The sequence below is a fragment of the Pectinophora gossypiella genome, chromosome 12, assembly GCF_024362695.1.
Source record: "Pectinophora gossypiella chromosome 12, ilPecGoss1.1, whole genome shotgun sequence".
NCBI classification, from domain to species: Eukaryota; Metazoa; Arthropoda; class Insecta; order Lepidoptera; family Gelechiidae; genus Pectinophora; species Pectinophora gossypiella.
In genome coordinates, this window is record NC_065415.1 from 6,318,890 (window position 1) to 6,329,761 (window position 10,872).

Here is a 10,872-nt window from a genome sequence, read left to right on the forward strand (position 1 = left end):
CCTTCCAACCCTGCGGAGGGAAAACCGGAAATGCATTTCTCGGGAATGTGAGAGGCAAGCGTTCTAGCAACTGGACTACTTACCACGGCTTCCACGGTTTATAAACAAGTAATAAGGTCAAAACACTAAGCTTATTTAAAAAAAGTAAGATGAAATTCGGAAAGAGCAAGTCAAAATCTGCAATCGACAAAATGGGTAACTATATATAAAGAAAATAATTAGTGAGTAGGTATAACGTTTTCTCGCGCATGACAAATACCTAAGTTACTTTGCAATCTTTCCTCCGGGTTGTAAGTGGTGTAAGTTACAGTACACGACTCGGACTTTTAACGAGCGCACGTATTTTACAACTCGATTACTTAGGTACCTATCGGTCGCAGTGGCCAGTGCATCTCAAACTTCTATTACCGTTTGGCGTGGTTGTATATTTTAGTGCCCAAATATGGTCAAGTGCATTAGGTGTGGTGACGAGGTCCAGGATTACGCAAAGTGTAGCAGTTGCATGAATTTTTATGACTTCCCATGCGCTGGTATTACTGAGAAGGGCTACCGCAAGCTGGGTGCCGACCGTCAAGCCGCTTGGAGATGTCCCCATTGCAAGACTGGAACGGCGACGGGGGAAACCTCCGCACAGCCGCAGGATATAACGTCAGCTGCATCTGGTTTTGCGCCACCATCGTGCGGGTCACCGAAGCCTGCTACACTGGAGCATGTCATGGAGGAGCTTAACAAGATCAAACTCACCCTGGCTCCCCTTCTTGCGGTGATGGAAGGTATCAAGGAGATCAAGAGCGAGATTCTGGAAGTTAAGTCTTCGGTAACTGCGGTTTCCAATAAGTTGCAAAACTTGGATGCAAGACTTCAAGTTGTGGAAAGGGCACAAGACGATGCATTAAAATTAGAACAGCGCATATCCCAATTGGAGAGCGATCTTAATGAAAAAAATCAATGGGCGCGGCTGAATAATGTAGAAATTAAAGGAGTTCCAATGAAGGACCGGGAAAACCTGTTTAACGTAGTTACAGCTATTGGTTCTAAGATCATGTATCCTATAACCAAACAAAGCATCAACTTCGTGACTAGAGTCCCATCCAAAGACAACCATTCTAAACCGATAATACTATCGTTCATAAATCGATATGTAAAGGAGGACTTCATCGCCGCTGCACGTTCTACCAAAAAGCTTTATCCTACCGATATAGGTCTAGAAGGTACTAATCAGATTTTTGTAAATGACCACCTCACGGTACAAAACAAGATACTTTTCACAGAAGCTAAAAAACTTGCTAAAGCTAAGGATTATGATTTCATTTGGGTAAAAAACTCAAAGATTTTTGCCAGAAAAAGTCCGGAATCCAAGGTTATAACCATAAAAAATTCGAAAGACTTGGACAAAATTCATTAACACCTTACATTTGTATTTTTTTCCTAAGTATTTTTTTCCGGTTTACTTTGAGCACCACTACTTGTTATTCTATTCACTGTACCGTGCGTCGTCACTGCATTCCAGCAAATGCCTACTTTTTGAACCGCAGCGTTGAGCGCTCGCTTGAATGTTTTACTTACCTACTTTTACTATCTTATTTTTTTGTATTATTCGAAGTTTGTAGACAATACTTATTGATGCATTTTTTCATTGTAAGTGAGGGATGTGAAGTATGTTATGATAGTTATCCAGTTAATGACTTTCTTCAAAATGTCTTCTAACCTTTTTGTTTATTACCAGAACTGTAGGGGATTAAGGACAAAAACTGATATTTTTATACGTAATTTACTGACCAGCAATTATGATGTCATAGCATTGACCGAAACTTGGCTTCTTGACGGCATATCGGACGCGGAACTTTTTGACGATAGGTATATTGTTTATCGACGTGACCGTGATTATGCCCTTACGCGTCAAACCAAGGGCGGTGGGGTAGCCATTGCAGTACGCCGTGATCTGACGACCTCGTGTGACTTGGATTGGAATTCAAGTGCGGAGGATGTGTGGTTAACGGTTTCATTGCGAGGTTCTAGAACGAGGTGTACTGTCAATCTTCATATTTGCGTACTATATTTGATTAATCAAAACATGGGCAATTCTTTTAATATTCAACTTAACAACTTTTTAATCAAATTAAAGGAAATAAGCAGTTTAAACTCTGGTGAGTACTTAATATTGGGCGACTTTAACTTACCTGAAATTTTATGGTGTCCATCTGACATTGGCCTGAGACCGACAAATATATCGACAGACATAGCAACATTATTTGTTGAGACCATTTATGACTGTGGTTTAAAACAGTTCAATTGCCATACCAATCACAATAATGTTATCCTAGACTTAGTTCTTTGCACAAGTACTGTTTCTGTTACCGAATGCCATGATCCTCTGGTAAAAGAAGATCCCCACCACAAGTCCCTGGTTATCCAACCATCTTTTGTTGATCTAGATCCACTAGAAGTACCAAAGCGTACTTACTATTTATATCGCAGGGCTGATTACGAGCAAATATGTAGCCATTTAACAAGTACTGATTGGCATACTGTACTCCGTCAAGGATCGGTTGATGATGCGGTTGCAAAATTTTATGAAATCACATATAAGATTCGTGATCAGTTTATACCAACGCGTACAACTAGACGACGTTCGTATCCTCCCTGGTACAAATCCTCACTCATAAAAATGATTAGGGAAAAGTTTAAATTCTTAACTAAATATAAAATTTATAACAACAAATCTGATGAGAACATATTTAAATTATTGCGTGATAGGGTTAAAATAACGGAGGTGAGATGTTACCGGGAATATATTGGTTCAGTGGAGCAAGCTATTTCATCTAATCCTAAACAGTTTTGGTCTTATGTCAAGGGTAAACGCGGGAGTAGTTCTTATCCAGCTAAAATGTCGTACTCCTCTGATTCTAGTAACTCGGGACAAGAGATAAGTGAATTCTTCTCCACTTATTTCGGGTCTACTTTTCTTAACGTTAACATTAATACTTCTAACTTGCCCGATGAAACTCTATTTCCGTGTACACCCTGTGACATTTCTAATATTGAAATCAACCAACTACGGGTAGCAAACTACCTCAAGGTACTGGATATGAGTAAGTCCGCAGGTCCTGATTTTCTGCCAGCCTTGTTCTTGGTCAATTGTGCTGATGCGATTTCAGTACCAATTAGTATACTTTTTCAACGATCAATTGTCGAGGGTGTTGTGCCATTGATATGGAAGTCTGCGTTTATTACTCCAATTCACAAGAAGGGTCTTAAAACTATGGTTGAAAATTACCGACCTATCTCGAAACTGTGCTTGATAGCTAAAGTCTTTGAGCGGATCATTTTTAATCAACTTTATAGCTGTATCAAACACGTATTTATATCACAGCAACATGGTTTTTTGAGAGGTAGGTCAACAGTCTCAAACCTAGCCATTCTTGATGAGTTTGTCACTTCAAATATTATCGCTGGCAACCAAGTAGATGCTGTATACACGGATTACAGCAAGGCATTTGATCGCATTGATCATGACTTACTGCTTTTGAAACTTATTGGTCTGGGAATAAGGGGCGATTTGTTTCGATGGTTTAGCTCTTATGTTCGGAATAGAACACAGTCAGTTGTGTTTAATGGTTACTCATCATCATGGCTGCCTGTTCCCTCTGGAGTTCCGCAAGGTTCCTTGCTGGGTCTTTTGTTGTTTGCCATCTTTATAAATGACGTCGTATGCTGTTTCCAAAATTCGCAGTTTTTACTTTTTGCGGATGATATGAAAATTTATAGAATTGTCAACGGTCCATCTGATGCGCAACTTTTACAAGATGACCTTAATAGGCTTCGGAACTATTGCATCGACAACAAGCTAGACTTAAATGTATCGAAATGTTTTTCAATAAGTTTTACTAGGAAGAGAATTACTTTTATGAATAGTTATCAGCTGAATGGTAAGTATATTGATCATACGGATACTATTAAAGATCTAGGTGTATTATTAGATTGTAAATTGAAATACGACCAACATATTAATTTATGCGTGGATAAAGCTTACAAAGCACTTGGATTTGTAAAACGGATATCAAAATCATTCAAAAAGATGAAAACTATCAAAATTATTTATTGTGCATACGTGCGAAGCCACCTTGAATATGCCTCCCAAATATGGAACCCAGGTTACGATAAATATCGTAACTGTATTGAACAAATTCAAAAAAAGTTTATTCGTTTCCTTAGTTATAAGTTTCATCTAAATTACACCGACTTGAGTTATGTCCAGATGTGCCATAAACTTCACCTTTTACCACTTAATTTACGGCGGTCGATTGCTGATGTATCATTTCTGCTAAAAGTGGCACAATGTAAAGTTGATTGTCCTGATCTCCTCAGTATGATCAATCTAAGAATCCCTAATAGAATTTTGCGACATAATACTTTGCTTCATGTTCCTCCTTGTTGCACTAATTATAGAATCAATAGCTTCTTACCTAGAACATTAAGATTAGTTAATAAGCTTAATACTGATACTCGCTTTGACCTATTTAGCGGTAGCGTTCAAAGTGTAAAAACCTTGCTGACCAAGGAACCTAATTTAATTTCTGGCTGTATCTGAGTCTGTATGGACATTTTAAAATGTTTAATGTTCACTTGTGGTAGCTTTTCATTGGCATTTGTTTGTATTTATAAGTATTCATTTTGTAAAAAAGGCTGTAAGCTACCCAAATAAAATAAAAAAAAAAAAAAAAAAAAGTTGTAAAACACTCACTGTCATTGTTTAACATTGAAACGACAAATTTATTAAAAAGTTTAGAATGACAAACGTGTATGAAGAATGTAGGGATGAACATCTGTTTATAAACTTGTTGAAGGCAGTTACTCTTGTAAAGTATGTATTCGGCGGACCCCAACCCCTAGGAGTATAAAACTTCCGTGCACCACATGTGATGCCAACTTGTACACCTTTACCATTGTCTCTAGGGTCTCGTGTGCCCCGGCAAACTATTGGCCCGCCAGAGTCACCCTGTAAATAAAACAGATATATTTCTTTTTACACACTTTTAGGTACATAAAGAACCTTATTAAATACGTGAGCTTTAACGACATTATCGAACAAGTGCTTATTTTATTTAAGTATACTAGATTTTTTTTAAAACTCACCGCTATTACGTAAGCAAAAAATTGTTAAATTGAAATATGTTAAATAAACATTTTATTTCTTTTTAATTATGAACTAAATATATTGATCTATCTTCAACTAATATTATTATATTTTTCATAATAGGCTGCTTGGCGGTTACGAAACACGTGCCGGATCACATACCTCCGAAACCCATTTCTTGGGAATGTGGGTTTCCTCACGAGGTCTTCATCGCAAAATAGACTGGATAGTGTTGTAAATGAGGTCGCAGGTTCGAATCTAGCACAGGCCACTGATTTAAATTGTTTTTCAAATTCATGTTTGGAGTTTAGATCATAAATGATTATCACGTGTTCAGCGGTGAAGGAAAACATCGTGAGGAACCCACATACCCGAGAAATGCGTTTTGGAGGTATGTGACCTAATCTGTACTGGGCTGGTTTTCCCTTCGCGGGTTGGGAAGGCAGACAGGCAGTCCCTTCTGCAAAAAAAACCGGACCCGTTAACGTTCTTCAGGTTGGGTAAGCGGACCTTGTGAAAACGGGATAACGCTGGGAAGATGATGAAGAGTTGGGTTGTAAGGGTGCAGCGGAGTAGGTAGATACTTAATTATTACCTTGTAAACATCCGACACGGCGCTGCTAGTGCACACGAACTTTCTCATGTTCATTTTGTGGATAGCGTTACATTGTTTGAAGGATAACACTTCAACCTCGGCCATGAGCAACATCTGTGACGATTGCTGTTAAATATATGTGAGTAATTGTGTTTAATCACCTCATAAAAATATGTAAGTCAGAGGTAAATGCCATTGCATTACGAACCACTTAACACTTTCAAGGACAGAACGTCTTATGACGTCCCGATTCCAAGGTCATAATACCTATTATGAACCATCAATGGCCCATGATCTCTGTCCGTGAAAGGGTTAAGTAGGTACCAAACTTTTTATTAGACCCGTGTCGCTGTCTTAATGGTAGATAGTCAACTGTATTTGTAATTGGACATACAGAGATACAGATTACACTTAAATAAATAACTCAGTAGGTTCCGGGGACTGAACAGGCACTCCTTGCTTAAGAGGCAAATCGGTACACCACAGGACAACAAAGGCTAATCTAATATCCCTTCCTGTATGGTCGTGATATGGTTGATGTGTGATTTATTTTATTTTATCTATTTGGCACACAAAACAGACAAAAATCTGTAGGCCATCACTAATTTCAGAGACACGCTTTTGTCGGTGTAGCATTCTCCCTGCTACTTAACTCTTTTAGGGTAAAATAAGACAGTGGTTTCCCTCTTGCCTTCCGCACCGCATTACTCTGTCTGACGCGAGTGGGATGGCGCCCAGAGTAGTCTATTTCAAAGCCGTCCTAGGACTCCTGTCCTCCGCCTCTGAATAGTACTGACAGTTACTGCTGCCCTCTGTCAGGTTCCAGGTTTCCGTCCCTGTGACTTGCCTCTTCTGTCGAATCTGTAGATAGTTACTACTTATAAAAGTTATCTGGCAAAAGATTACAAAATAATAATACTTACCTCGGTGTTTATCTTGCCGTAACCAGAGACGAGACATTGCCCTTTATAATCTCTTCTCACGACCGCTAGTCTAACTGGAGCGACGTACGCATTATATGTGAATGCTCTGGTAACATACTGCAACATTAACAAGTGTACCGTACATAATTGAATTAAGAGCCCTTCTTGAATTAGGAGCCCATGAGCTTGATGAGGGCAACTTGCTCATATACAACAAGTTTAGTGTAAAATACTACGTAAAACTCGTCCCATAAAGGTTAAGTAGTTAAATCCGGCCAAGTATATAGTTAATGCCATCTAATAAATCACGTCACAAAAACTGGTTTCGGCTCCGGGAAGCGCGGATAAGGGTTTTGAGGGATTCTTTAGAATATGAGAATTATGTATTTAGGTAAGGAATGTAGCTGGCCTGGGATGGGTGCTGTATGTACTATACACATCTGCCTACCCTCATCGTACCTATGGATTTTATTTACAAGAAGATATTAAATGGCGACGTGGAACTTGGGTTCGTACAAAAACGAGAAGAGTCCCTGAAACGGTGAAACATAAATATTTGCTGCATACTTCGATCATCATAAGTATACATTAATACATGCATAGTCAATGGCCAAAAAGGTGGCAGGGCCCAGTTTTTAAATATCAAGAAGCACCTATTTAAACTGAGTTGTTTACCTCCACTGGCCTGATCGTGCATTCGCAGTGAATATTGGTGGAGCACCTTGTGGCCACAAAATTAAATAACCAGGGACAGTGTGAGTCCAGTTTAACTTACTAATATAGCAATATCGTCGGTAGGAAATTTGTATGTCTCTGGATATCTGCCTCTTCGGATTCTCCTCCACTGGCCTGATCGTACCGTCGTAGCATATGCTGGTGGCGAACCTTGTGTCCACAAATAACCAGCAGTAGCGTAAGTATTTTTGAAATCACTTTTAGATAGCTTTCTGCAAGAACAATTGCGTTTCTGAATCCTTAGGTAGATAATATTACAATAATGACATTGGTCCCGGTTACTACTTACTGGTGTAAATACGTAGTCGTTACATGAGCCATGTCAGGGGGCCTTTGACGGCTCAATAGTAACTCTGACACTAGGGTTGATGAGGTTGGTAATCCGCCTCACAACCCGTACGATAGAAGATTACAATAATTTATTTATTTATATTAATATGTTACCGGCAATTTAAATAACAATTTAATTATTAATAATGGACCAGTCGCTATGAATAATGCTCATAATATAATACAGGGTGTAAGTGATATCGTAACGAAAACTTTGAGGGATAATTCAGGCCATGATTTTGAGTTGATATCAAGTATAAATTTCTGTCGCAAAAGTATGGATCTGAAAATAATTAAAAAAAAAAACAAAAAATTCATGAATTTTTTGACAGGAAATTCCACTTGATATCAACTCAGAATCATGGTCTGAACCATCCCCCTCAGTATTCGTTACGGTGTCACTAACACCCATACCTACTTGTATGGCTACCGTATGTACCTACTTGTACGGGGTGTAAGTGTCATCGTAACGAATACAGCGACGGAAAATTTCACTTGATATTAACCCAGAATTATGGTCTGAATCATCCCCCTGAGTATTCGTTACGATGTCACTAACACTCTGTATATCTAATGCGAAAAGCGAAAGTGGTGTGTCAGGATTATGTCAGGATCGAAGCAAATGGAATTCCATAGCCTCTGCTGACCCCAGTGGGAAATAGACGTGAGTTTATGTATGTATGTATCAAAAATTAATTTTCAAAGAATGCGACGTATTTTCATTAGTGCCGGTTATGGCCATGATCCAAAATATCCTTATCACATATAAGATTGTTGTTTTGTTACCCTTTAAAGCATCTGCTTTTTTGTTTCTTATCATCTACGAAGCAATGAGCGGCCGATAAGACCGTCTGTCGGCCTATTATACTTCCACCGCAAAAAGCAGTGAACTTTTGCCGTTTGCTTGGTCGAATGAACATGCCAACCTGTTAACGAATTCGCTTTTGAATTGACAATGCACGTCATAGAAGAGCTAAAAGAGGATGGTAAAATACACTAAGTCGTCATGGAAGCTCATGCTTCTGCTTATTTATTTATTTACATTTCACGACTTTACAGTGCAGAGGCGCCAATGCGCCGTGAAACTTTCTAGAGAATGAAACCCTAAAGTTCCTAAAAGGAATTTCGTTGGATAAACGAAAGGGTAGTATCCGTACATTTTCTTGTAGAGAAATCTCAAGAAGGCCTTCTGTATTTTCTCTTATAAATTATCCTTTAGAACTACTAACTGGCTATTTGGCACAGCCCACACAACTACACAACTATAATGTTTTTCGTAACACAATTCATTGGGCGACTCATAAAAAAAAGACGACCTCCGTGGTCCAGTGGTTGAGCTTGAGCTCACGATCCGGGGGTCCCTGGTTCGAATCCCGGTGGAAACATACCACAAAAATTACTTTGTAAACCATAGTTCGGTTAGGACATTACAGGGTTCACCTGATTGTCCGAAAGTAAGTCCTTCGGAACGCACGTTAAGCCGTCGGTCCCGGTTACTACTTACTGATGTAAGTAAGTCGTCGTTACATGAGCCATGTCAGGGGCCTTTGGCGGTTCAATAGTGACCCTGACACTAGGGTAGATGAGGTTGGTAATCCACCCCACAACCCACAGGATAGAAGATCAGAAAAATCTTCAGGCAGTTTGGAAAGTGTCTCAAATATGGCTAAGCGAGCAGCAAAGTTGAAATTCAAAAGTCACCAATTTCCAAAACTCCCGGTGCTTCCTACCTATCTAGTTACCAAAAGCCAGACTATAAGCCTCATAGCCCATAGGTGAATACACACCAAGCCGCGCCGCAAATATGAAATCGTATGCAACGTCGCGCACCTATTTGCGCCGCACGCACGACGCGCATTTTAGTAAAATGTTGTAGGTATATATGGATCCCTTCAGCAAGAATGGATAACGTCTTCAAATTCAGCGCGTTCGATGCGTGCGGGGGTAGTCAGAGTTACTAAGTATCTACTCCTTACAGAGCTTCTTGACCTCTGATTACCCCGTTTGGGATAGGTATAGTTATGAACTCGTTATGTTATGCGCGTGCGACAAGGTGTGTGGGCGACACGGATAATGTTAGCGTGAGATAAAGTATTCATAAATGATTAATCTAATATATCTATTATTCTTACAACAATATGCGCGTACGATACGTGAATTGCTGATGTGTAAGGTTGGTATAAAACCATTTAAACCGATCCGTTTAAAATAAAAAAAACCGTTTAAAACAGAAATCAACCATTTATTACGGTTCAAAACAGCTGCTGTTGACGACTACGTTTTTCTTAATTATAACTACATTTTCTTGATTTTACCGAGGTAGGGATATAACGGAGTACCTATAAACTGTGTGTAGATTTATTGAATGTGTAATAAGTATACTATTATTGATAATAATAGTTAACGTGTTTAGTTCTATAGGTACTTTCTCTTGATATTCTATAAACTAATAATACGAAACGTGACGTCAAGTGACCAAAATTGCCTATAATGAAGCTCAAAACACAGTTCTTTTGTTGTAGGCGAGTTTTCAACAGTTTAAAACGTTTTAAATCGATTGTTTTAATCTATACGCGAGACCATGCGGCGCGTCTAGGTATGTGCGCGTTCACTTTAAAACAGAAATGCTTCTAAAGACAAATATTAATAATCGATAACTTATCTGTAGATCTACAAAAGGATTATATTAAATAAACTTACCTGATACGGAACGCTTCCTAATGCCGCAGGCTTTCCATTTATGACCCTGAACACTATATCCTCACCCCCAATATTAATCGTTTGGTTATAAAAGGTATCCGGCGAGCTATGGTTAACATAGCTACGTACGGTAGGTTTGATCGTACTCGTAGTGCTAGACAAATCCCTCTGGTTGATTGAGGGGAGGTCAGAGCCCGCCGGTGCGACGTACACAGGCTGTTTCTTTGTTATGTTTGTGCTATTCTCACTCATGCAATTGGCGAAATGTGTATCACAAAAGGAAATTAAGAATATAGTAAATATTTTCCCGAGCATGACAATTATGCTTAATAGGAATGTTAATTTCATAAAATGTTTGATTTTTTTGACACGAATAATTTACTTAACATTTTAATACGTTTTATTCTTACAGGTATACCATTGATTTTAGAAACTATTCACTTTCCGTTGAC

General features: G+C 38.8%; 2 protein-coding genes across 2 annotated transcripts in view; both read left to right on the forward strand.

Annotated features, from left to right (window-relative positions):
- LOC126371088 (uncharacterized) overlaps positions 1–10,872 on the forward strand; it is a 421,730-nt gene that overhangs the window by 94,235 nt on the left and 316,623 nt on the right. The window lies entirely within an intron of this gene.
- On the forward strand, positions 324–1,415 carry LOC126371096 (uncharacterized). Its single transcript, XM_050016301.1, has one exon. It carries the CDS (start codon positions 443–445, stop codon positions 1,403–1,405), a length of 963 nt encoding a protein of 320 aa, XP_049872258.1. The 5' UTR covers positions 324–442; the 3' UTR covers positions 1,406–1,415.

Excerpts from the sequence above, each read along its gene's own strand:
- LOC126371096 (XM_050016301.1), top strand. The coding sequence starts at position 443 with ATGGTCAAGTGCATTAGGTGTGGTGACGAGGTCCAGGATTACGCAAAG.